Source organism: Perognathus longimembris, chromosome 23, assembly GCF_023159225.1.
Source record: "Perognathus longimembris pacificus isolate PPM17 chromosome 23, ASM2315922v1, whole genome shotgun sequence".
Classification (NCBI taxonomy): Eukaryota; Metazoa; Chordata; class Mammalia; order Rodentia; family Heteromyidae; genus Perognathus; species Perognathus longimembris.
The window spans coordinates 15572039-15599317 of NC_063183.1; the positions used below are offsets into that span (position 1 = coordinate 15572039).

The 27279-nt window shown below is 46.2% G+C and overlaps 3 protein-coding genes and 1 pseudogene across 5 annotated transcripts; 1 reads left to right on the plus strand and 3 right to left on the minus strand.

Moving 5' to 3' along the window:
• The first annotated feature begins 1692 nt into the window (after nt 1-1692).
• Nucleotides 1693-9153, plus strand: Znf200 (zinc finger protein 200). The gene is made up of 5 exons (XM_048331736.1): nt 1693-2867; nt 3573-3892; nt 5012-5103; nt 5380-5503; nt 7871-9153. Exons 2-5 carry the CDS (start codon nt 3652-3654, stop codon nt 8596-8598), a joined length of 1185 nt encoding a protein of 394 aa, XP_048187693.1. The 5' UTR covers nt 1693-2867; nt 3573-3651; the 3' UTR covers nt 8599-9153.
• A 7028-nt stretch (nt 9154-16181) lies between these two features.
• On the minus strand, nt 16182-17397 carry LOC125341090 (annotated as a pseudogene).
• Nucleotides 17398-17885: 488 nt separating this feature from the next.
• LOC125340291 (DNA-directed DNA/RNA polymerase mu-like) lies at nt 17886-19478 on the minus strand. The gene has a single exon (XM_048331730.1). It carries the CDS (start codon nt 19465-19467, stop codon nt 17983-17985), a length of 1485 nt encoding a protein of 494 aa, XP_048187687.1. The 5' UTR covers nt 19468-19478; the 3' UTR covers nt 17886-17982.
• Nucleotides 19479-23835: 4357 nt separating this feature from the next.
• On the minus strand, nt 23836-25826 carry LOC125340295 (olfactory receptor 1361-like). 3 transcript variants are annotated; one of them, XM_048331737.1, is made up of 2 exons: nt 25521-25826; nt 23836-25062 (listed from the first exon to the last, which is right to left on the minus strand). In XM_048331737.1, exon 2 carries the CDS (start codon nt 25057-25059, stop codon nt 24121-24123), a length of 939 nt encoding a protein of 312 aa, XP_048187694.1. In that variant the 5' UTR covers nt 25060-25062; nt 25521-25826; the 3' UTR covers nt 23836-24120. The 3 variants fall into 3 exon arrangements, with proteins under 3 accessions (XP_048187694.1, XP_048187696.1, XP_048187695.1); XM_048331739.1 differs by lacking the exon at nt 25521-25826 and having other exon boundaries at nt 23836-24869; nt 24919-25352; XM_048331738.1 differs by lacking the exon at nt 25521-25826 and having other exon boundaries at nt 23836-24865; nt 24915-25352.
• Nucleotides 25827-27279: the final 1453 nt, after the last annotated feature.

A 27279-nucleotide genomic window follows, 5' to 3' on the forward strand; every position in this document is an offset into this window, starting at 1 on the left:
GCCAGTGCTCAGGCCCTGAGTTCAAGCCCCAGGACTGGCAAAAAAATAAATAAATAAAAATTTAAAAAAATAAAGAGATGTAGAGTTGGGTGTGGTGACACAATCATCTAGGGCAGAATTTACAATGTTTAAGTAACCTTGGAAGATGCAAATGAGGTTGTCCAGTGAATGTGCATAGAAAAAAGCAAAATATAGAGCCATATGCAAGGCAGAATGTATGCATACTGTACTGGCTAACACTATTTATTATTATTATTATTATTATTATTATTATTATTCGGTTGTGGGGCTTGAACTCTGGGCCTGGGCATTGTCCCTAATCTCTTTAATTCAGTTTTCTGGTGGTTAATTGGAGATTAAGAGTCTTAAGGACCTTCTTGTCAGGGCTGGCTCTGAACCGCAATCTTCAGATCTCAGCCCCCTAAGTAGCTAGGATTATAGATATGAACCACCAGCACCAGGCTATTATTATTTTTTAATAGACAGTGCTAGCCAGGTGAGGTGGCACATATCTATATGAACCCTAATGCTTGAAAAGCTGAAGCAGGAAGATTACAAGTGAAAAAAAGTGGGTGGGAGGCACAGATAAGATTAGTGGGATGGGGCTGGGGATATGGCCTAGTGGCAAGAGAGCTTGCCTCGTATACATGAGGCCCTGGGTTCGATTCCCCAGCACCACATACATATACAGAAAACGGCCAGAAGAGGCACTGTGGCTCAAGTGGCAGAGTGCTAGCCTTGCGCAAAAGGAAGCCAGGGACAGTGCTCAGGACCTGAGTCCAATTCCCACTGGCAAAAAAAAAAAAAGATTAGTGGGAGAGAAGAGAGGAACACATGCTGGTGTTTGTGTACATAGAGGACTAAGGGCAAATACTGTTAGGGAAAAAGACAGATTTAAAAGGCTAGAAGAATGAAGGCAGACAAGGATACAGACATCAACAACCAGAAGAAACTTTAATAAAGGTGAAAGAAGGATACTCTGGTGACCTGAGGAGAGACAGGTGGCATAACAGCAGCAGTAGAGAAGGGACTTAAGTAGGGTCTTAGATGGGAGTGGGGCAGTAGGTAACTGGAGAGTTGAAAGGAGATGAAAGGAGTTTGTGGTAATGGCCTGAAATAACCTGGTTCCAGTAGGTTAAAGGCTGGCCAACTGTGGCTTGCTTGAAGGAACTCAGGTGCCTGTCACCTGAGGGGTGGGGGTGGGGAGTGTTGTATACTAGACACACAGGTGGGCCTCAAATCCACAATACTAAAGTTACCAGCACTCAGTCAATTGGGCTAGGAGTCTTTATTTAGTGTGCACAGCATCTGTCCCCCACCTTTGGGCCTCTGTAGGGCTGGGTTTTTAAAAGCAAAAATCACATGTACCACATGCAGATGGCCACATATGGCATGGAGGTGGGTCAGGAAAGTTAGGCAAAGCAAGCAAGTAGACATACGGAAACAGAGTCGGTGATTACAAACTCTGGTAAACAAGCAATGAAAGCAGTAAGTCATTCAGGCAAGCAAAATACTCTCTTTGTTCAATTTCTTGGTTCTGGGTGTGACTTGTATTTACCTATTTAACTTCTTAACCATAAGCCTTTCACTTTCTGGAATTTCCCTTAAACTAAAACATGCAAACTGAGTGGTCCTCCTCATTCTTTTATTTTGCAAAGGTCAAGCAGCTCTAGGTCAAGCTGCTTTTGGCTTGTTATTTGGCTTAGGTTTTCCCTTCCTCAGGCCCGCTACCAGCCTGCTTTCTAGGGACTCAAAAAAGGGGGTTCCTTTTCGCTTGATTCACACCTTTCACTTGGTTTCCACAGGGAGGAGGTGGGCTTTCAGGGATGGAGAATGTAAGGAAGGTGTGAGAGGAGGGCAGTCAGTGGGCCATGCCATGGTAGCAACATGGAGTTTTTCTAAAGACAGATTTCCATCAAACCTTGCCCACATACTGTCCTGCACCTGATTCAGTGCCTGGGAATGAACTAAGTATGCAGGGAGAGAAAACTCGGTGCAAGTGGTGAAAGTGACACCCGAGACAGTCCGAAATGGGCCCAGTATTTCTTAGAAAGTAAGACAGAAAGTTCAGATGGTGGATAAAAAGTAAGATAGAAAGTCAATCGTAAAAGTTGGAGAGGTTTTTTTTTGGGGGGGGTGGAGTGGGGGTGAGGATGAGATGGAAGGGTCACCCAGCTCCACCCGCCATGCTGCCTCATCCTTCGAACCCAGGCGCCACAGCCAAGGCCTTAGGAGCTGTGACGTGGGCCCACCACACACACTCGGACGGGGCTACGCACGACTGGACCTTTCCAGATGCTCCTGAGGAAACCGCGGTGGCGATGCTGCAATTCTGATTTCCAGGAAACAGTACACTTCCGCACCCCGCCTCGGCCGGGGATGCCCCGCCCCGGAAGCACTCAGCCGGGCCCCTCCCCCAGAGCCTCCGCCTGAGCGGTCTCCGCGGCTGGAGGTGGGTTGGCCGCGCCTGAGGGAGCGCTAAGCCGCCACGGACAGCACCAGCTATTCCTAGGCTTTCTACCTCCCGTGAAAAGCCACGGAGACGATGGCGTTCCCGGGCCTGGCCTTCTACGGGCTCGGAGTGGCTCCGCCCGCTGGGTCCGAGGCTCCTCACCGCTCGCTCTTAGCGGGGAGACCAGGCTTCGAAACTGGAAGCGCGTCGCCGGATGTGGCGTCATACTCCCGGAAGCGCCCGGCCACCCAAAAGGCCCAGCGGCTTCGGCTTCCTCACTGAAGGCGGCGGCTTCTAGTAGCTGTTCCAAGGGCAGGGCTAGGGGTTTCCTCTCACGCCTTGGTTCCTGGTCTCTCTCCGAGCCCAGGTCTCGCCTGTCTTGAGCGAGCGTCCAGGGACAGAAAAGCTCCTGGAGGTGAGCGTTGCAAAGGGCAGGAGTCCGGCCGGGGCGGCTTCGGAAGGCGGAGCGCCGTTAGATTGCGAGGGTAGGCAGGGTGGACTGGGGGCGGGGTCCTCGCCGATGCTGTGCCACCGGCTGGATTTCTCCCTGAGGTACCCTTAGGCCGATAAGAGAAGTTCCAGAGTGGTCCTGGGCCGGTGAACCCCGGCGTGGTATCCTCTCCCCTCACTCACCAGAGCTTGGGTAGTGGGGAGAAGTCCGCTGGGCAGTGAATGGGTACCTCACAGGCCCTTGCCTGACGTCAGGGGTGCGTCATCTGCAGACCCCCACAGGCCTTAAAGGAGCTCCTGTTTGAGTATCATTAGCCCAGATTTCCCGAGTTTGGAGCCCATTGCTCTTTGTACAAGCATGAATTAAACTGCTCCTCACAGTGGATTTTGCATGCTGTTTCCCATAAAGATGACCCTTGGCCTCCCCAGGCTGCATTTGCTACTTTTGGCTTGGTCCTTAGGTTTGTTTTTCATATTCAAAAGCCTTCCTTTAAGGACTTCCTATGAGTATCCTGATCAGACACCTTCCATTTCAGGTTATAATGGCCCTATCCGAGTTGTCTTTTTTTTTTTTTTCTGGTTTAGATCTTAGATATTTTCACCCTAACTGCATATTAGAGCATAGTCGTGGCTTTGCCTTGTGGATAAGCTGTGGTTTCTGTGTTTGCAGGTTGGCTCTCTGGCAGATTTCCTTCATTAAGAGGTGACTGTAGAAGCTCCCCATTCCCCATTCCCCAACAAGAATCATAATGGCTACAGAACTGGTTTCTACATCCCCAAAGCAAAAGAAATCCTTTATACTAAGAGTTATCCCAGACTCTAAGCTGGTCCAAGAACTTGAGGATGCCACGGATGAGTCGAAGACCATTCAGCAGCTAGTGATGTATCACTTCCTTACCTTCTTGCCCAAGCCAAGCCTGGTCCAGCCTGGCCAGAAAGTCAAGGAAACCTTTATTATGAAAGATAAGAGTTCAAGCCATCAGAACAAAGGTGAGAAGTATGTTGTGATAGTTTCACTTCAACAGAAAATAATGGGAGATAGATTTCCATGAATCTAAATTAGGATAGTGGATAGTAACAAAAACTTTTTTTTTTTTGCAGTATTGGAGTTTGTTTTGTTTTGTTTTTTGGCAAGTCCTGAGGGCTTGGAACTCAGGGCCTGAGCCCTGTCCCTGGCTTCTTTTTGCTCAAGGCTAGCACTCTACCTCTTGAGCCACAGCACCACTTCTGGCAAGTATTGGAGTTTGAATTCAGGGCTTTGCAGTTGCTAGGCTGGCACTCTGCTGTGTGAGACACACCTCTCCCTTGCTTTTTGCTGCTTATTTTGGAGATGGAGTCTAGTGAACTTTTATGCCAGGCTAGCCTTAAACCTCAGTCCTCCAGAACCCAGCCTATCAAAGCTACTAGGATTACAGCTATGAGCCCCTGATGCACAGTGAAAGGAGCCAATTTTAATACATTGAGATATCACTTTAAACTAGACTTGATCCCCAGCACCATTAAAGGAGGAAAAAAAAAAAAAAGACCCGGGTGCCAGTGACTTAAGCACAGTGCCCAGGCCCAGAGTTCAAGCTCCACGAACAAAAGAAACAAGAAAAAAAAAATCTGCCAGTAGCTATAATCTTAGCTCCTGAGGCTGAGATCTTAGAATTCCAGTTTGAACTCGGTCCAAGCAGAAATGTCTGAGAATCTTATCTCCAATTAACCAGCAAAAGCTGATGAGTGGAGGTGTATCTCAAGTGGTAGAACATCAGCTTTGAGTGAAAAAAACAAGTGAGATTGCAAGTCCCTGAATTTAACCTCAGAACCCATCTATACATTAAAAAAAAATTGCTTGCTAAAGCCATCATTACACTTTGCTCCTCAAACTCTTCTGTGATGACTTTGTTGGGAAATTTCAAAGGTAGGTAGGTAATTGAATCCTTTTCATAGTGAGAAGATTCCATATAGATTCAAGGCCCTGGGTTTATGGATTGAATTCCGGACTAGAATTGGATTATGGATTCAAAAGCTGTGAGTTATCTGCCAGAGGAGCTCTTGTCCTGAAGATGTAGGCAAAGTGTCTGGTAGTCTCTTGGGTTTTTCACTAACTACAACTTCTTTCTGTAGTTCAACTTCATCCCTTAGTGAAGATTCTGCCCAGAGAAGAAATCCAGCAGAAACAGGAGACAGTGTCTCTATGTTTTAACACCAACTCTGAGGTGGGTTTGGCTTTTTGCTATTTGAGTGCATCACCTTCCCTGTTTTGCAGCATTACCATGTATAACACCTCATTGAGAATTAGTTTCCTTGACTATCTCGCTTCTCCTTTTGCTGGTTCCTCGCAGCCTAATCATCCTTATATTAGGGGAGCTAGGAACTCTCTTGTATTAAGGTATAGATTCACCATCCTTTCCCTTAATCTTTGTATCTTTGTTACAAGTAGAGCTACCAAGGAACCTCTTTACTAAGAGGAAGGGGGCATCTTGTTCTTTCAGGAGCTAGGTGTCTTTGAGGATTTGAATGTATTTCATTGTCAAGAAGAATGTGTGAGCATGGATCCTGCTCATCACACAACCCCAGAGAGGAAAGAGAACGATATTGGGGAGATGACTTTATTAGGTAAGAATCTTGTCCTTTGTGTGTTCAGATTGTATGCTCTAGTATAAGTGTGTTCATTTCTGTGGCTCTTCCCCCCCCCCCCCAACCAGTCCTGGGGCCTGAACTCAGGACCTGAGCACTGTCCCTGGCTTCTTTTTGCTTAAGGCTAGCACTCTACCACTTGAGCCACAGCACCACTTCTGGCTTTATTCTATATATGTAGTGCGGAGGAATCGAACCCAGGGCTTCGTGTATACGACGAGGCAAGCATTCTACCACTAGGCCATATTCTCAGCTCCTTTCTGCGGCTCTTGAGTTACTAATTGCACACACATTTTCTTTTTGTTTAATTCCATGTGCTAGAGCCTATACATGTTTTATTCCATGGGGAGCTATGGGGGCCATTTTCCCTATAGAGCCAGTCAGTGGAGACGGATCTTTGTTCACAGCACTCTAATAATTGACCCTTTCACAGTAGCACTAACGTTTTCCCACTGGAGCTACACAATGATAAATTTAATTGGAAAAATGAGTGCAATTAACCAGAAAGGGGGAAAGGAAGAACAGAGAGCCCCTAGCCCTGTGTATTAGTCAGCTGTGTATCACTATTAAGAAAACACATGACAGAAATAAAAGGAGAAGTTGGTTATTTTTGGATCACAGTTTCCACCTGCAAACACCTAAATCTTGTACATAGCTGGCATTTGCTTTGGTGGCTGAGACATTTGCTTGGGGCTCTGAGACTCAATTCTCACCTTTCTTCCCCCCACCCCTTATCTATACCTATAGCATGAGTCTGATATGTTAAGTGTAAAGTCAGTCATAAACATTGTATAAATGCTACTTTTTTCTTTTCCTTTTTTTTTGGGGGGGGGGTCAGTCGTAGACCTGGATACTGTCCTTGAGCTCTTTTGCTCAAGGCTGGAGCTCTGCCACTTTAAGTCACAGCTCTACTTCCAGTAATTGGAAATATAAGAGTCTCATGGACTTTCCTTCCCAGACTGGCTTTGAACCACGATCCTCAGATCTCAGCCTCCTGGGTACTTAAGATTGCAGGTATGAGCCACCAGCACCTGGTTTCCAAAGAGTTTCTTTAATGAGAGACATTCCCACTCAAATTGGGAATATAGTGGGGAAACCCACCCTCACTGTTGCTGTTTTAACTTTTTGTTTCTGTTATTAGTTCAGTTAAGCAAGAAACAAATTCGATGCATTAGACTGTGAAGGAAAGATAAAAACCTTCCTCTATTTATACTAATAGACTCATGTAGCTAGAAAACCCTAGAGGATGCTTGAAAATTCATTGAAAAAGTAAGAGCATTTTTCAGCAAAGAAATGGGATGTAAAATCAAACTAGAGCTTCCATAACTGCAATGGATAATCACTAAAAGGTACAAAGAAAAGAAGCATGCAAGATAAATAGATAGGAATAAACTTAAAGGTTATGTAAATTTATGTGAAAACTTGGGAAGGACAAAAGAAAAGTTGGTTTGAATGAATGGAAAGAAGTAACAAGGTTTTGGCTAGGATTACTCAACATAATTTTTTTTAAAGTCATTTTTCCCCAAATGGATTTATGAATTGATTCATGTAATTCCTTTAAGCTATCAACGAATTTTCCATTAAAACTAGACACTCTGACCTGGAATTCAATTAGAAAAATAATATGATCAACCAGGAAAAAGGAAAGGAAAAGGAGTAGAGCAAATTCTAGCCCCATGTGTTAGTCAGCTTTTTGTAACTGTGACAGGATACCTGATAGAAACAAAGGCAGGTGTTGTTTATTTTGGTTCACAGTATCAGGAGTTTCAGTTCATGGTCAGTTACTTAGCTGAGAAAGTAGGTTGATTTTGGTTAGAAGCTGACATAGGCAAAAGCATAAGACCCTATCTGAAAAACTAAAAGCAACAGGACTGGGGGGGATCATTGGTAGCTGCCCTAGCAAGTAGAAGGACCTGAGTTAAAACCAGGTACAGCAAACGAACAAAAAAATACATAAGTAGCTGAGTTCTTGTGGCTCATGCCTGTAATCCTAGCTACTCAGGAGGCTGAGATTTGAGGCTCATGGTTCAAAGCCAATGTGAGCAGGAAAGTCCAAGAGCCTGTGTCTCTAATTAACTACTAAAAAACTAGAAGTGGAGCTGTGGCTTAAAAGAGTAGAGTGCTAGCCTTGAGCAGAGAAGCTCAGGGACAGCACCCAGACCCTGAGTTCAAGTTCCGGGACCAGCACAACAGGAGAAAAAAAAAAAAAAAAAAGAGGAGAAAAAGATTGCTGATGATCTGCCAGATTCTGAATTTCAAGGCTATTATTTCAAAAGTAACAAAACTTATTTTTTCTTCCTAGTGTTGTCATATCCCTCAAAATTATAACATTCTCTATTTTAACAGACAGTGAGAGTGATCTTGTTGGTGAAGATCTGCACAAGGAGGACCGGAGAGAAAAGTCTTCAGATGGTGATGGAATGGACTATTCCTTATTCCCTGAGCAACTTCCAGGTTGCCAAGAAGAAAAACTACATGCACTTGTTCCACGGCAAAGGAAAATGAGAAATCTTCTAGTAACCATTGAAAATGATACCCCACTGGAGGACCTCTCAAAATATGTGGACATCAGTGTCATTGCACTTACTCGTAACCCGAGGACAAGGAGGTGGTACACTTGTCCCCTGTGCGGCAAACAGTTTAATGAAAGCTCTTACCTTATTTCCCACCAGAGGACTCACACTGGTGAGAAACCCTATAACTGTAGCCACTGTGGAAAAAGATTCAATCATAAAACAAACCTCAATAAGCATGAGCGAATCCATACTGGAGAGAAGCCTTATTCCTGCTCTCAGTGTGGGAAGACCTTCCGTCAGAATTGTCATCGGAGTCGACATGAAGGAATCCATGTAAGGCAGAAGATATTCAAGTGTCCAGAATGTGGGAAAACCTTCCCAAACAATGAAGAATTTGTGCTTCATCTGCAGAGTCATGAGATTGAGAGACCATACGGTTGCAAAAATTGTGGGAGAAGATTTGGTCGCCTGTCAAATTGTACCCGGCATGAGAGAACGCACTCAGCATGTAAGAACCAAAGCGGAAATGCGGTCCTGTCTCAGCCTGAGGTTTCGTGAGGAATTTTGAATTCCTTATCTTCCTAAGAGATACAGACATGTGAAAACCTCCTGATAGGGAAATTTAGATCAATAGTCAAATTCTTAAAGAAATTCCCAAAGACTAGGCACATCCTAAAGGGTTATACCTCAGGTAGCACGCAGACTTTCTGCACTCGAGAGCTTTCTTTGTGATTTTTGGACTACAGTAGGCAAATCACTTTCCTGAGGGTGAATGAAAATGAATGTCTAGGCACTTACCTGCAGAGCGACGATTGAAATACGTGTATTTTCTCCTTATCACACACACGGAAATTCACATGTGAGAAAACAGAAATGTGTAGGTCCTCACCTGGCACTCTGCTCCTTTGAGCAAACAGAAATACAGGGTGGTTCAGCCAATAGCTTGTAAGGGCAACCTGGTGAAGCCTGAGTGTGGATTTGTTTACTTTGCAATGTAGGAAAACTACAGCATTTGAATGTCCCAAGACTTCCTCTCATTTGTAATGTTAAACTGAATTTGAATAGTATTTGCAATTTGTGATAAAAGTTGACTATTTTCCAGAAATCTTTTTCTTATAACTTCACTTAAAAGTGTCTACTGTTGGGGCTGGGAATATGGCCTAGTGGCAAGAGCGCTTGCCTCGTATACTTGAAGCCCTGGGTTCGATTCCTCAGCACCACATATACAGAAAATGGCCAGAAGTGGCGCTGTGACTCAAGTGGCAGAGTGCTAGCCTTGAGCAAAAAGAAGCCAGGGACAGTGCTCAGGCCCTGTCCCTGTCAGCCCAGGACTGGCCAAAAAAAAGTGTCTACTCTTTTGTTCAGCTGATGATCTCTAAACTCACTGCCTTGTCTTTTGCCAAAAGATGTTTGGATCATTCAGGTCTGCCATACAGTCCCACTAGTGAGAAAATTTTTCCGGACCATGTTCATCTCCTGAGCTAAGTTTTCATCTGAATTGGCCTGGAGCCAGGGGAAAGTTGGTTGGAATTCCTGGCTGGTTAATAACCTTCTGTGTGCTAATCTAAGCCCTGTACACAGTTAGGAGACCATTAGCAGTGGGATGGTCACCACAAAGAGGTTGCTCGCATCCTGTCTGCCATAGTTTGCTCACCTTCCTCATTGAGAAAAAGGATTCTAGAGGTCTTCCTTGGAGTGGTAATTGTCTTTTACCTGTCATGCAGACCCCTCCTGTGCTCTCTGCCCAGAGGCAAAGCCAATGGTGCCTTTAGACTGGTGTCGTTAGGTTGGTTTTGCTTGAATTTTAAGTTTACCAAAACACATTAGTATTTTGATTAGAGAGATGTCATCCGAAGGATTTGGGAAAATTCATTCATTCTACAGATTTTTGTTTTCCTTTCAAATTACAGTGATCTCTCACCTATCTATGTTCCACAGACCCCTGTGATAGGTGAAAATCTGCAAAGGATCAGTGTTATATTTATTTTGTGTGTGTGTGTGTGTGTGTGTGTGTGTGTGTGTGTTTTAAGGCTTTATAAATCCTATCCACCCCCTAGAAGCCTTTCCCACTTATTAATCTTTCCCACACGCTTATAAACACTTACATGCTCTTAAGCACTTTCTATACTTTTTTTTTAAGGGACAAAGGATTTATTTTAATTCATTATTTCAAAGTATTCTCCGTTCCTGAGACCCATGCACAGGACACAACATGACTACAGTGGGAAAATGGAGCAGAAAATTACCACACCTTCTAGCAGCCAGGAAGGAGGCTGAGGGAGACACTGAAAATGACAGAAGGGAGAGAGGAGAGCAGAGGGAGAGGAAGGAAGAAGGGAGGGAGGAGGAGGGAGAGCAGAAGACATTCCTGGTAGAGCCTTCAAGGACATACCCAAAATGACCTGTTTCCTCCACCCAGAAGCCTACAAGTGTTCCATAACAGCCCAGCCCACTGGGGACAAAGTTTTAAAAGCAGGAGTTTACTGGGAATATTACATTATCAAAATACAAAAACATGAATATAGTCTATTAAGCAAATTAAAAACACTAGATACGCAAGCACATGTGAAACGTTTTTGAAAATGCTCGGAATCTTGACATTTGGTCATTTATTTCTAATTTTAAAAATATATGTGCATCTTACAGCAAACTATAATGCTATGTAATATACTTTCTAAGCACCTTCTGTTACTTGTAAAGATATGCTCATCAGTAACCTGAATATAGGTTAATTTGAGAAGGTATATTGAAAAGCACACTTTTTCCACATTATTGAAAATATGACACCAGTGACTACTTACATAACATCGGTAAACTATTTCATTAAGGAGCTTCTCATTTTTTTTCTTTTCTTCTGTTGATTCCTTGGGCTTGAGCTCATATACTCTTAAACCTATGTAATTTTATCAACATAAAATTCCAACTTGAAAGATGAAGATCATGAATTACGTTGCTGTGTGATGAAGGTGATGACGATGAGGTGAATACTGCACAATCAAGAAGAGCACTGCAGTTCTTCTGAAGGTACCACTTCATCAGGTGCTCCATCAGGGTGTGCAGTATTTTCTCCCTGGGCTATAACTTCTATTTCCACTAAGTCTGTGTAACTGATGTCTATCCAGGTGATGAACATAATTATGGGGAGTTGCTGGCACTGCTTTTTCTCCTGAGTAAGCAGGTTTTTGGAAACTGACATTCCACTCTCCATCGTATTTATGAAGTGCAATGAGTGAAGCATCTGGAGGTCCCATTCTTTGCTTGCTGAAGTTCTTTGGCCAGTCTGAGCATGGTTGCAAGATGAATATTAGGCCAACTTCCTCCTCTTCTCCAACTTGTAGTTTATCTCATTCCTCATCCTCTTCTTCATTTGCTGACTTTGTCTTCAAAACGTGTCAACCCAGCCCTTGCTGGCAATGAATAGGCTTGGTCTGGTGGGAGAAGCACACAATGGGCCTCCTGTGTTTTCTCCGTCATCTTCATCCTGGGTCACTGTCATTAATGTCCGTGCTTTTATTAATGTCCGTGCTTTCCGCAAAACTATCATAAAGCTTCTTGGCCTTTGTCTGGATGATGTTGGTATCCAGCAACATCTTCCTGCAGTCCTTTATCCCCAGGGCCAGTGCAGACCCCATCCTTACAAAATGACCTTATTGCAGGAAGTGACCGTCCTCTTTGCAGTTTGCTAAAAGTCGCCTTTGCCTTCCCTTAACATGTCGAGAAGTTCCACCTTTTCTTTCATGGTAAGCATTTTCCTCTCGTTCTTGCGTTCTCTGCCAGAAGCCTTAGAAGGTGCAGAGCATTTGGGAGGGCTTGAAATAAACTCAAACCTTTATGAAAATTTCACAAAAATAACACCGCACAGCAACACTACATGCAGCAATCATTGATATGTAATGGCTAAGGAGAGATGCTGAATGTGTGGACACAGTGCTGGAGAACAAACAGATGCTAAGGTCACTGAGCCATTTAGCTCCCAGGATACAAAACAGTGCTGGGATTGGTCGCCTTCGATTCCATTAGCCAATAGTGTGCTGTGGTCAGTCTCACTTGGGCAAAGAGCAGTGGTATACTGCATTTCCATTGTGTACAGTATGGTATTCATCCGCTGATGAACTACAGTACATAAAATACAGTACATACTGTAGCTTGATATTCTTTTAATATGTTTGAAATAACATTTTTATATTGTTTTAAATTTTTAGGCAAAAATAATTAAAATCATAAATACTATATAAATACCAATTGCAAAATCCCATGTTACATTGAAAATTCTGCAATGCAGAATTATATATATTTTTCAACCTGCAATACAGTGAAACTGCAGTAAGTGAACTGTGATATAGGAAGGAGCAGTTGTATGTACCTCTTTTACTGGGGTTTCAATGTTTCTGAATAATTTCTGCAACAAATACTTTTCACAGCTGGGTGCTGGTGACTCATGCCTAGCTACTCAGGAGGCTGAGATCTGAGGATCAAAGTTCAAAGCCAGCTCTGGCAGAAAAGTCCATGAGACATTTCCAATTACCTACCCCCAAACCAGAAGTCGAGCTGTGGCTCCAAGTCATAAAGCACTAGCCTTAAGTGCAAAAGCTCAGGGACAGTGGCCAAGCCCTGGGTTCAAGCCCTATGAGTGATGTCAACAAAAGACCAAGTTTTGTTTTGTTTTTTTTTTTTTCACAAATTCTACAGTTTTATTAGGTGAGTTGTTTTTTTTCTTCCAGGTTTTCTTTTTTTCTTAGTCATGGGACTTAAACTTGGCTTGGCCACTGTCCCTGAGCTTTTGCACTCAAGGCTAGTTACCACTTTGAGCTACAGCATCACTTCTGGTTTTCTGGTGGTTAACCAGAGATAAAATAGACTTTCTTTCTTGGGCTAGCTTTGAACTTTGATCCTCAGATTTCAGCCTCCTGAGTAGGATTACAAGCATGAGCTACTGGTGCCCAGCTATGTTTGTTTGTTTGTTTTCATTATATTTTCTATATGATTATTGCTGCTACATAAGAGAGTTTTAAACTGATGTATTTGTAATCACCAAACTGAACATTTTCAGTAACTTCTCTGTGGTAAAAGTTTATCAACAAATAATAGTTAATTCCTGACTTGGTATCTTTATTTCTTTTTTTAATTTTTTTTTAGATTTTTTTTTTTTTTTTTTTTTTGGCCAGTCCTGGGCCTTGGACTCAGGGCCTGAGCACTGTCCCTGGCTTCCTTTTGCTCAAGGCTAGCACTCTGCCACTTGAGCCACAGCGCCACTTCTGGCCGTTTTCTGTATATGTGGTGCTGGGGAATCGACCCCAGGGCCTCATGTATACGAGGCAAGCTGTCTTGCCACTAGGCCATATCCCCAGCCCTCTTTTTTTAATTTTTAACACAATTTTATTAAAATTGTATTTTAATGCAGTATTCTGAAGGTAGTAAATTTTATTATTCTGTTCAGCCCTAAAGCATTATTTTAAAATAAGAACTGAAAACCTCACAGCTGAGCACTTTTAACTCAAGGCTGTAATCCTAGTTTACTTGAGAGGCTCAGATCTGAAGGTTGAGGTTTGAAGCTAGCTGGGGTAGATGTATCCCTTATTTCTAATTAACTAACAAAGAGCTATAGTTGGTTCCAGTGATAGAGTGCCAGCCAAGCGCAAACAAGCTTAACTAGAGCTAGAGGCCCTGAGTTCAAGCCCCAGTACCAGCATAAAAAACATAGTTGGAGGAAAACTAGCCTTTAATGGATTTGTATTTTGAATCAATAGTACCCTTTAAAACCAGGGACCAGACTGTCTGCCTGCAGCATTATTATTCTGGCCCAGGCACCATGGATTGCCAGGACAGTGCAGGAGTTACTGCCCCACTGGCACCTTTGTGGGACCCACATGCACACCCAGGAAGTGGCCAGGTATTGCTCAGAGCACCTGCCTAGCAGTCCTGAGCACTTGGTAGCTGAGGTGGGGAGATCTTGACCTCATGGCTAACCTGGGCTACTAGCTAGATTTCCATCTCAAAAACAATCTTCTGGGCTGGGAATGTGGCCTAGTGGTAAGAGTGCTTGCCTAGCATGCAGGAAGCCCTGGGTTTGATTCCTTAGTACCATATACACAGAAAAAGCCTCAAGTGGTGCTGTGCCTCAATTGGTAGAGGGCTAGCCTTGAGTAAAGAAGCTGAGAGACAATGCTCAGGCCAGTTCAAGCCCAAGCACTGACCATGGAAGTTTTTTTTTTTTTTTGGTCAGTGGGCATATTACATAATGAAATTGTAAATAAATGAATATGACAAGAATGAATATGACAAGAAAAATGGTAAACTGTAATAGAACCGATAAGAGCCAATGTTTTGATCGGCAAGGTGTGTCTTTTCTTTCCATTCTGACTTGAGCCAATTTCACCTTCAACCCTACCAGTTCCTTAGCTTGACGACTGTGTGTCTGTGCGTGCGCATGTGTGTACCGATGACCTCAAGATCTTTGACCTAACAGCTATGCAAAAACAGCTAGTACAGATACCAATTCGCACCAATGTTGGGGGGCTCTGGACCCCCTTTCCCCCCCATCTCCTGGGGGAAATGTCTGATCCCAAACTATGAAAGAACACTCAGCTTTAATCCCTCCCACCGGCAGAAGGAACAAAGCATGTTCTCATGGATTATGCTAAGTTGAGGAAAGGTTGCCCAAGCCTCCCTCCCCCACCCGCCCCGTCCCCTCACGTGTCAGGAACGGTGGCGGAGAGAGAGAGGCATCAGGGAGACATATTCGATGGTCCATTAGTCTCACCCGTCCAGAGGGCAGGCAGAAGAATTTATTACGGTGACAAAGGCAGAAGGGGAGGGACTTGGGGTGACTGATTAGCTGAGCTGGGCTGCCCATCAGGTGATGTCATGAAACTTACTCTGTGGGTGGGGACCACAATCCCCCAAGGGCCAGGCCTCCGCCATTAGACACATGGCCGAACCGAGAGGCGGGGAATACTTGCTTCTCTTCCGGTTGAGGCCGGAAGGTGTGAGGGACTCCCTCCCACACTGCCCCAGGGCTGGGGGAAGGGCAGTGTGAATCCCCAACACACCAGAATCCTAGTCTTCTAATATATCTTACCTAAAGAATACATATAAACCAAAGTAATCTTTAGAAAAATAGCCCCACGACTGACCAAAAAGAAAAACCAAAAACCAAAACAAAACATGCTTGCTAAAACCAATTTAATTTTCCTCAGTTGTGACAAACATTAATTTAAAAGGACATTTCATTTTCTTTACACATAACATTCTATAATGAAGTCAGCATGGCCACAAAAATAACCAAACACCTCTCTGAGGAGGCTGAAAGGAGTTACTGCTGCTTCTTGGAAAACAGCTCAGTCTGAGCCCAGCTCAGACTGTCTATTCTTCCCATGAAATATATAAAGAGCCAATCAGAATTTTTCTGTCTTTGGAATCTCATTCAACACATTGCAAGACTTAAACACGTCCTCTCTGATACCATTTCACTAGAGCCCAGATATTAATGTCCTTTTCAGCACCCTTCAGTTGGGTGTCCTTATTCCCCCAAAGGTGTCCATTCTCCCTTGCTTTAATAAATAATAAATGACAGTGGTGTTCCTGGTGGGCATGGCCAGGGGATACTGGCCATTGAAATGATAAAGCTATTTGATTAAAGAGTTTCTAGCTTTCACCTAAAGAGTCTATACCAAGGGTTTGGTCCTCCCAGACAGATGCGATTCTTCTCTTACAAAAGCCAAAAGTGGGGCTGGGAATGTGGCTTAGTGGTAGAGTGCTTATCTAGTGTGCATGAAGCTGTGGTTTCGATTCCTCATTCCTCACATACACATACACTGTGGTTTTGGTTCCTCATTACCACATATACATACACTGGCAAAAAAAAAAAAAGACAAATGTTACATTTCACAGATTGGAGGGAAAAGATAAACACAGGATGTTCTTGGCAGTTAATTTGCTCTGTTATTTATCTGTCATTACTGGTTAGACATTTCATGATGATTACTTTTGGTTTTTTCTTTGCCAATCCTGAGACTTGAACTCAGGGCCTGGGCACTGTTCCTGAGCTTCATTTGCTTAAGGCTAGCACTCCACCACCTGAGCCCCAGCCCCACCCACCAGCCTTTTCTGTTTATGTGGTATTAAGGAATTGAACCCAGGGCTTCATGCATGCTAGGCGTGGACTCTATAGCTAAGCCACATTCTCAGCCCTGGTGATTAGTTTTCTAAGAGTTCCTTTTATGTCTTTATTCCTCAGGCTGTAGATGAAAGGGTCAGCATGGGGGTCACCACCGTGTACAGCACTGTGGCCGCAGTGTCTCTCTCCACAGAGTGTGAGGATGAAGGGTTGAAATACACAGCAATGATGGTGCCATAGAAGAGACAGACCACAGCCAGGTGGGAGCCGCAGGTGGAGAAGGCTTTCCACCTGCCCCTGGGGGATGGGACTCTCAGGATGGCGCTGGTGAGGAGCACATAGGAGGCCAGGATGCACACGAAGGGGATGATCATGACCAGGGCGCCCTCTGTGAGAATCATCAGCTCGCTGAGGTGTGTGTCTGAGCAGGAGAGTTTCAGGAGGGGCGTCACGTCACAGAAGAAGTGTGGGATGGCATGGTCTGCACAGAAGGACAGCCGTGCCATCAGCAGGGTGTGCAACAGCGCGTTGAGGCTGGCGATGACCCAAGACCCCGTGAGCAGCAGAACACAGAGCTGAGGAGTCATCTTCGTTGTGTAATGTAAGGGGTGGCAGATGGCCACAAAGCGGTCATATGCCATCATGGCCAGAAAGAAGTTGACCCAGGTTGGCATCAAGTGACTGTAATAGGACAGTGGAAGGCAATGTTCTAGGGGAGAAGACTGTTATATCCTGGTGATGGCGGAGGTGACAAATTTTGGCATATGATGTGTTAAAATCTGTAAAACTACATACCCAGAGCTCACTTTATTGCACATTTAAAATTTTTTTTATTGGTTGTGGAGCTTGAACTTGGGGCCTAGGTGCTGTCTCTGATCTCTTTTAGCTCAAGGCTAGAGCTCCACCACTTTGAGCCACAGCACCACTTCTGGTTTTCTGGTGACTAACTGGAGATAAAAGTCTCACAGCCTTTCCTGCTCGGGCTGGCTCAGAACTATGATCCTCAGATCTCAGCCTCATAAGAAGCTAGAATTATAGGAGTGAGCCACCAGTGCCTGGCTTATTCTAAAATTGGTGAATGGTCAGAGAAGCCCTCACCTGACAAGGTGACCAAGTCCAAAGGAGACCAGAGTGGGCTCCAGGTAGACACAGCAGGGACCAGACTGTGCCTAGGCATGAGGAACACACAGGACGGCCCTCTCCAGCGCTTCTACCTCAGAGGAGATGAAGGAGTTGGCCATGTCTGATCTGGAGCCCATCTGCAAGAAATAGACAGGAAGTAGCTTGGGTGGTGGGCTCAGGAGGGTGTGTACTGAGGTTGGCAGGGTGGCACAAATGGTAGAGGCCTGAGGCTGTGCTTGGAACTGCATGGTTTGGGTATGGAACTGCTGCAGAGCTAGTGCGGAGAGGCAAGGCAAAAGAAGCTGCCACACCCCCTGAGCACCCCATGGAGATGTCACAAGGCCAGAATGACATCCTCCACCTCACAGCAAAAGCACAGGGTGGGGATGCCTGCTCCCCCCTCCCCAGGCACTTCTAGTGGGCTGCTCTGCAGGAGACTCCAATGCATCTCAACTTAACAAATGCTCACACCAGGACCAAAGGCTCTGCCACAGCTCCTGATGTACTGCTCAGAGTCCCTGCCAGGATATGACCCTGACATATAGGGAGGCTGAAGCTGACCCAGAGCCACACAGCTATGAAGCTGGCTAGGCAGGGCCCACCTCACCAAAGCCCCAGCAGTGACCAGCCCTCTGCTGGCAGAAGTAAGGGCTTGGGGCAGCAGCCCCTCATTTCTAACTGGTGGGGGTGACAATATCATTGGATCAGGCATTTCTCTGCTCAGGGGGAAGGTACTCAAGGCCCAGGTGTTGGAAGATGTCTTCCTCAGAAGCCACATGGAAAATCGTCTTCTTCTCTGGGTCAAACAGTCCATGGCTGTTCAGACATAGTCCTTTCTCCTTCCGGCTAAAGCGGCGCAGCTCCCGCTCAAAAAGCTGAGAGCCAGTCCAGCCAAGGAGAGCAAAAGGGAACTGGCTGCTGGGGGCAACCACCAGATCCACCCTCACAGCTCTCCAGATGGGCCAGGACCCCAGGGCTTCCCCCTCAGCAGCCCCTGGTGGTTGCGGCAGGCGGAAAATGCAGAAACTCCTCTCAAAGGCATCCATGGTGTGTTTCTGCTGGGTCAGGCGTGTGAGGTCACCCAAGTGGCTCTGATGGTGCTGGTGATACAGGACAAGGCCCTGGCTCTGCAGGTGGTCCAGCACTCTGGGAAGCAGCCCCGCCTCCTGGCCTTCCTCAGGGTGGGTGATGAGGAAGTCCACATCATGGCCCTGCATCTTCCCCCTCCGGAAGCCACCGGTGAGTGTGACAGTGGCCCCAGGCAGGACCTGTCCCACGGCTGCCTCCACCAGCTCCTGCAGGGCCTCAGCATCAGACCGCCCAACTGGGGTGCTCAGGTCCTGGTGGTGCTGTAGTCCTGCTTTCTGCTGCCGGTTCAGTCTCTGAGGCTGCTCTTGGAGCTCATCTAGGGTTCGAAGCCCTTCCAGGTACCACCGGTTGGCAGTCTTCACACCCACCCCAAAGATCTGGGTGAAGAGCTTCATGGTCTGATACCTCTCTGAACAGCGAACTCTCTCCACCTCCTCACATGTCCCATGCTCCAGCAGCTCCTGGACCACCCTTGAAGAATGTTCTCCGAAGTGGGGCAGCCCCTGGAGCTGCCGCAAGGATGTGACAGGGCAGGGCAGGGCCCTGAGTACTGCCGACGCTCTTTGGAAGGAGAGGCAGCGACCCTCGCTGCCTTCAAAGCCTGCTGCCTCTGCCAGTATATCCAGGGCCTCTGAGAGGGGAGTGTTGTGATGCGTGAGAGGTGTGGGACGCTGACAGGCATAGGGTGGTATCCAGTCCTGGCTCAGGGGCCCCGTCCTGGGCTCAGCCACCTCCAGGCGGTGCCGGGATTCCACGGGGACAGGCTGCCCAGCCGCCATACTCTCTGTGAACCAGGTGATGTCCAGCAGAGCGGGGTGGGGGCCCCGGTGGGGGCGCCCTGGGGAAGCAGTAGCCGCACACTCTTGCCAGCAGATGGCCTCCTCTGCCGAGGTCCGCTCCATCACCACATGGGTCACCTCAGAGCTGTAGGAGTCGAGGACGCGGAAACCTTTGGACAGAGCCAAGCGAGTGAGGAAGGCCCGGCGGCTGCGGCCCATCCTCCGCTCGACCAGGAAGAGGGCGACGCCAGGGAAGCGCCCCGAGGGCAGCGCGGAGGAGACGGCGGCGCTGGCTCGCATGCGCCGTCGTTTCGGGACCATCTGGACAACAAAAGGAAATTTCCGGGAAGAAGGAAGGAAAACCCGGGAAAGTCCGGAGGCCTTAAGTCAACAGCAAGAGGAAGTGGAGCGGGCACGCCGCCTACGCCGCCGTAGGCAACTGAACTCCGGGTCGGGACTCGCGCCCTCACAGACCCGGCTTCATGCAAATGAAGCGAACGCGTCATCACGCTCGGCGCGCAAACTCGTCATCACGCTCGGCGGGAACTCGGACGGGCTTCCGAAGGCGGAGAGTGGACTTGCGTGCTCTTTACCTTGGAGTGGCTTGGCCAGCGCCCTTGGTTCAAGCACTGGAAAGTCAATTATCCGACCAAGTGGAGAACAGATGTTCATGGCCTTAGCCCTCTGTGCAGAAGGGATGTTTGGATCGGGATGAAGGGACTGGGGAATCAGAAATGTATTCACAGTAGCATTCATGGCCCCGGGAGGACTAGACTTCCTGAGAGTCTCATTAGAGACAAACAGAAAATAATTGTGCCACCTACTTCCTGATCCCTGTGGAGCTTCTCAAGGCAGCTTATCCGGTGACTCCTGGGTCAGATCTTGGGGATAAAGCCAGTCTAGGTAGAGATACATCCGGAGGAAATTCCCTGAGACCTCATATTACATCATCTTGCAGACGTCAGCTGAGATGTGTGAGCTTGAAGTCAGTTATGAGAAAACTTTTCTCCTTACTTTCTTAGCACCGAAATGAGGATATTATAGCAGAGCCTGAGAGAACCGTCCGTTTCCCCTCATATCTGCTCATTTACCGAATAGGGTTTTGGCCCCACGCTGCCAGTAGAGGGTTTGGCATGGAGGGTAAGGAGTAGCTTGGCAGTGTTGGACTAGATCCCTTAAAGCATTTAGTAAAAGGGCCATCTTTTCACCTCAGATAGATGTGCGTACATTGGATTCCTATTTCTGAGTCTGTATAGAGTTTGTTCTGTCATTGGATTAAGTATAAAGAGATGCCTCCAATGTCATGCAGACCCTATGTCCAGCTCATCAGGTGCAAATCTTGTTATTGCTGTTAGGACACGCCACCTGTCTTCAGGTGTGCTGCACTCCAACAGTGTCAGTGCAATCTACTGGACTGGAAATTTCCGGAAGTTTCCAGTAGGGACTGAGAAATATGAACGTGCCCACAAATAACCTGGGTGTATTGTTAAAAGGAAGTCTGAGGGCTAGGAATATGGCCTAGTGGTAAAATGCTTGCCTCGTATACATGAAGCCCTGGGTTCGGTTCCTCAGCACCAGATATATAGAAAAAAGCCAGAAGTGGTGCTGGGGCTCAAGTTGTAGAGTGCTAGCCTTGAGCAAAAAGAAGCCAGGGACAGTGCTCAGGCCCTGAGTTCAAGCCCCAGGACTGGCAAAAAAAAACAAAAACCCAAAAACACAAAAAGGAAGTCTGAGATGGAGTGTGGGATTAAACATTTTTAGCAATAATGCAGGTGATAGCTGTCTTTGTCCCTTATTTTGAGTAGTTGTTAGAACAGAATACCTGAGAGCAGGCAATATGGGAAGGAAGGAGATGTATTGGCTAATGATTTTGAAAAGTGAAAAATCTTCCCAAACATTGGTGTTGCCATCTGTCCAAGGCTCCCAGCTATATCACAGATGTGCACAGCGCCATGCGGGGAGTGTGTGAAAATGTAACAAGAAGCATGTGCAGAAGAGGTCACGGGGCCTTAGAGGAGGCAAGAGGCAGTGAGGGTCTAGGCTCACTTTGTTATAATGACCTTCTCTCTCCAGAAATAACCCAGCCCTTCAGAAACTACATCAATCCTCTACAAGGATGGCGGCCCATGATCTAATCTCCATCATGTGGCTACGCAGGAGGCTGAAATCTGAGTATCATGGTTCAAAGCCAGCCCTGCCAGGAAACTCCTTGAAACCTGGAACTGTGGCTCAAGTGGTAGAACTCTAGCTGTGAGCACAAAAGCTCAGGGACAGTGCCCGGGCACTGAGTTCAAGCCCCACAACTAACCAAAACAAACATATGAAGAGTGGGGAAGAACCCCGTGCTTCTCAATTCTGTTACATAGAACCAAACTTCCAGCAAATGAACAAGCTAATTGTAAACCTTAGCACAAAGGCTCAGCCTATGCAGATGACTGATTTATCCATTGATTGCTCCTCAATCAATCTCACTTATTTTTTCTTTTATCTTTTTTTTTTTTTGGCAGTATGGGGGGTTTTAACTTGGAGCTTTATGCTTCCTTGGCAGGCATTTGACTACTATACAATGCTTCCAGCACATGGGGGTGGGAGGGTTTGTTTTTTTTGTTTTTTTAAGATAAGGTTTTACTTCCTGCTGGATATATGCCTGGCCTCAATCCACCAATTTTAGACTTCCTGTTGTAGCTGCAATGGCAGGTGTGTGCTTTCATACCCAGCCTCTTCCATTGAGAATGGAGGGTCATATACTTTTCTGCCCTGGCTGGTGTAGAATGACGTCCCAATTTCAGCCTCCCAGATAGCTGACAGGCACATGGCAGTGGTTGCCAACTTCAACCTCATCATTTTTCTTCTCTCTCTCTCTCTCTCTCTCTCTCTCTCTCTCTCTCTCTCTCTCTCTCTCTCTCTCTCAGTCCTAGGTCTGGAACTCAGGTCCTGAGCACTGTCCTTGAGCTCCTTTTGCTCAAGGCTAGTGTTCTACCCCTGAGCCACAATGCCACTTCCAGGTTTTTATGTGATTCACTGGAGATAAGAGTCTCACAGACTTTTCTACCCAAGCTGGCTTCAAATCACCGTCCTCAGATCTCAGCCTCCTGAGTAGCTAGGGTGATAGATGTGAACCCCATGCCTGGCCAGCCTCACCTTGTTAAAGGACATCCTGGTTGAAACTCAGATCATTACCTCCCCAGTCCTATCAGTTAGATCTCCTATGGAAGTAGGAGATCTGAATGCTGAACACCTCAGGACCCTTGGTGGAGGGTGGAGGAGGAGGGGGGAGAGGAAGGATGAATGAGCACATGAGATAGTCCCACATGCTCAGCGACTCAAGCAGCTTTCTGAAAGAAGCTTACAATGGAGGAATGACAGTCTCAATCCACAATAGTCAGCCAAGGCTCTAGAACGAGCAGAGCACGTAAGACTTCAGTCCTGATGGTTCAGGGAGAGCTTGCTTCTCTGGGAGAAAACAAGGCATTATGGAAAAAAGAATACAAATTGTCTTGTCCTTGAAACATCAAAGGCTAATCCTATACTAAGTAGACCTGCCAAATATAAGGCGGTAAAACTGCATGGTGAGAAAATAAAAGTGGTGATTTATAGGCAAAGGACTAGCTTTGGCCTACACAGAGGAGCCAAGGACCCAATCCATTCACCTGTATTGGCTCTACCTACATTGGAGGTCATAGATCCCTGAGGGGTCTGTCTACATGATGAGATGTTGTGAAAAACATGGAAAGTCATGTGGTATCAATTTAAAAAGAATACTTGCACCCCCTAGGGAAGTTAAAGGTGGGTAATGACCAGTGCCAAGATCCCACTGGGATGACTAGTGTGGTCAAGCATACATATGTAAATTTTCAAAGCTGCCTGGGCAATAATAATGGGCATCCCAAAATGATCACCACAGCTGGGAATCTGCAGAGCATTTCCACAGTGGGAGGGTAAAAACCTTAATGAAATTTTAGGCTTTCAAAGTGATCATTGCTGAGAAAGACTTTACTTGGTAGTGTGAGGATCAAGCCCTCAAAACCACCTTCCAGGAAAGAAAAGAAAAGAAAGGAAGGAAGGAAAGGAGGGAGGGAGGGAGGGAAGGAGGGAGGGAGGGAGGGAGGGAGGGAGGGAGGGAGGGAGGGAGGGGGAAAAGAAGAGAAAGAGAGAGAAAGAAAGACTGCCATGTCTTTGGGTGGTTCTGAGAATCAAACCAAATGCTTTGGGCCTACGGGGAAAGTACTCCACAACTGAATTACATACCTAAGCAGAAAGAAAAAAGTAAAATTTTGTGGGGCTGGGAATGTGGCCTAATGGCAAGAGTGCTTGCCTCCTATACATGAAGCCCTGGGTTTGATTCTTCAGCACCACATATATAGGAAATGGCCAGAAGTGGTGCTGTGGTTCATGTGGCAGAGTGCTAGCCTTGAGCAAAAAGAAGCCAGAGCAAAAAGAAGCCAGGGACAGTGGCCAGGCCCTGAGTCCAAGGCCCAGGACTGGCAAACAATTAAAAAAAATATATATATATATATAATTTTGTGTAAGATAACTTAAAGTACAGCAAGTAAAAATAAGTATCATGCCCTAATTATTTTATTTTATTTTTCTCTATCATAGTGCTTGAGTTTAGGGCCTGGGCACTGTCCCTGAGTTTTTGCTCAAGGCTAGTGCTCCACTGCTTTGCGCCACAGCACCACTTCCCTATTTATTTTTCTCTGAGAGCCTGTCAGTGTAGAACTCAGACTGGCCTGGAACTGGCTCAGTATCCCAGATTGGTTTCCAACTCCTGGCCCTCTAGCCTCCCATTGTGAGTGTTGGAATCCAGCTTTCATCAAAGAATTTAGAGGAACAAGACTGTAAATAAGTGGACTTGTATCTAACAGGTGTATTTATTCTAGTTCATTAAACACTTGCACAAAATTGCCATTGTATGTCAGAGACATAGCAAAGATTACTTGGTCTAGGATTCATAGATCTGTGGCACAGCCCTCAGTAAGAAGACATCTGCCTGTGGATAACTCTCCTCAGAGCCGCTTTCAAATCCCTGTTCCTCAGGCTGTAGATGAAGGGGTTCAGCATGGGGGTCACCACCGTGTACAGCACTGTGGCCGCAGTGTCTCTCTCCACAGAGTGTGAGGATGAAGGGTTGAAATACACAGCAATGATGGTGCCATAGAAGAGACAGACCACAGCTAGGTGGGAGCCACAGGTGGAGAAGGCTTTCCACCTGCCCCTGGGGGATGGGACTCTCAGGATGGCGCTGGTGATGAGCACATAGGAGGCCAGGATGCACACGAAGGGGGTGATCATGACCAGGGCGCCCTCTGTGAGAATCATCAGCTCATTGAGGTGTGTGTCTGAGCAGGAGAGTTTCAGGAGGGGCGTCACGTCACAGAAGAAGTGTGGGATGGCATGGTCTGCACAGAAGGACAGCCGTGCCATCAGCAGGGTGTGTAACAGTGCGTTGAGGCTGGCAATGACCCAAGACCCCGTGAGCAGCAGAACGCAGAGCTGAGGAGTCATCTTCGTTGTGTAATGTAAGGGGTGGCAGATGGCCACAAAGCGGTCATACGCCATCACGGCCAGCAGGAAGTTGTCCATATCTGTAAGCTCAAAAAGGAAATACATCTGTGTGAGGCACGCAGGGTAGGAGATGGTGTGAGTCCCGAGGATGTGGTTGGCCAGCACCTTGGGGACGGTGGTGGAGGAGAAGCAGACGTCCACGAAGGACAGGTGGCTGAGGAAGAAGTACATGGGGGTGTGCAGGCGCGCATCTGTGCCGATGGCCAGGATGATGAGCAGGTTTCCCAGGACGGTGGCCAGGTACATGGTGAGGAAGAGGAGGAAGAGGAGCTTCTGCTGCTGGGGCTGCCTGGAGAGTCCCAGGAGGATGAACTCCGAGATGGTGGAGTGGTTTGTGCTCTTCATGCTCTAAACAGACGAGCATAGAGGGCAGCAAAGTCAAAACCTATGCAGGGATAGTTGGGATCTCCAGCAGGGATAGCTGGAGATAGCGCCACAACTGCAAACCAGGTTAGGTAACTTCTATAAACAAGTGTGCCACCACAACTAGACAGTCAACTTCCAACACTCAGTGCTGGTGATTCCCTACTTGCCGTCATGATTTCTCTTCGGTACATTTAAATTTGAAAAACATACAGACTGACTGTACATACGTATCTGCACTTAGTTTTTTCTGCTCTCCCTCAACTTTGACCCATCCTCACTAGCTCACAATAAAGGACAAGAAACACTTTAGCTACTACTGAGTTCATCTTGAATGTTAACCAATAGATTGAAGATGCCAATACTACTCCATTTGTCTGTAATATGTAACAAAGAATTTTCCTAGAAGAATGTCAATATTGAGTCTACTGCTGTAACCTTACCTCTGTAGGCCAATGCTGCCGCTGTCCATTGTCCTAGTTAGTGCTCTTATCTGCACGGATTGTGGTATTTGGAATCATAAGGAGGTCCTGAACCAGTGGCAGACCTCATCTTACTCTTCTCTTCAGGGCAGCCACAGAACCGGCATTTACAGGAGCCTCTTTGGCCACTGGGACCAGACTCCCTAAGAGCCTCATTAGAGACAAAAGGAGAATAATTGCCCTTACTTATTCCTTTGGCCCCGTTGAACCAGTGATGGCTAAGAAATATTACCAAACTGTAGATGTTACTGTTGGGTCAAAACTTAAACATATTAGGGATTCATTCACATTGATAGAGACAAAGCCCTGATTAAAAAAAAAATCTTTCACCAGCTCTCATCCCACCTATGTGGGAATTCAGGTATAATGTATCCTCTCCAGTTTTCAGGGCAGAATATTGACAGCATGGCTGGGAATATGGCCTAGTGGCAAGAGTGCGTGCCTCGTATACATGAAGCCCTAGGTTCGATTCCCAAGCACCACATATATAGAAAACGGCCAGAAGTGGTGCTGTGGCTCAAGTGGCAGAGTACTAGCCTTGAGCAAAAAGAGGCCAGGGGCAGTGCTCAGGCCCTGAGTCCAAGGCCCAGAACTGGCAAAAAAAAAAAAAAAAAAGAATATTGACAGCATATTCTGAGATGGGCTTCAACTGTGTTTAGGATTAAAGAATAGTCCACTTCTAAAGAGGTAGTCTGTATGAGAACCCAGAAAAACTTCTAGTGTAGATGTTTTTTGGAGACTATTTCTCCAAGTTGAAATGGCTTATTCTTTTCTGGGAATGAACCTTCCTAATGCACATGGTCTGTGTGGTCCAGGAACCATATTAATATGGTTCTCCTCCTTTTCAACATACTACGTTAGACCAGAGTATTTGGTTCTATGGTTGAGGAATAGATAGTCCATATCACTATGTAGTTTTGCCAAAATATCAAAACGCAGCCTTCCTCAGCCTACCCCATTCTTACCAGAGGAGCAGAAGGAGCCAATAAAGCAAAAACAGATGGGTGTGATGGCTCATGCTTCTAATCCTAGCAGTAGAGAGGTTGATGGCAGAAAATCATAAGGTCAAGACCAGCCTGAACAACATAGTAAGTCTGTATCTAATTAACAATAAGGGAAGAGACAGGATCCCAATATCTTTTTAAAAGGCATGTCCCCAGAACCTAGCTTCCTCTCATTATTCCCCACCTCCAGAGATCCCATCCCACCCCCCAACAAAGCCAGCAGCTGGGCTCCAAGCTGGCATTATGTAAGCCTTTGGGGCAGAGGTAGAGGAAGCTAATAAAGGCATTGATTCTTAAACTAGCATGGGTTGTTTCCCAAAGTGGAGATGAGTGTCAGAAAGAAAGCATGGGAGGAAATTCCAAGCAAAAGGAAGAAGATAATTCTATTAGATAGTTTGCCTACTTTGAAAATAATTATGAGAAAAGGGTAGGAAAGATAGCATGACAGGGCTGGTAATGTGGCTTAGTGGTAGAGTGCTTGCCTAGCATGCATGAAACCCTGGGTTCGATTCCTCAGTACCACATAAACAGAAAAAGCCAGAAGTGGAGCTGTGAGTCAAGTGGAAGTGGTAGAGTGCTAGTCTTGAATAGGAACTCAGGCACAGTGCACAGACCCTGAGTTCAAGACTTAGAACTGGGAAGAAGATAGCATGACAAATGGTTTCCACCATACAAACCTGTGGACAGGGTCACTGCACATTAATATTTTCCCTGTA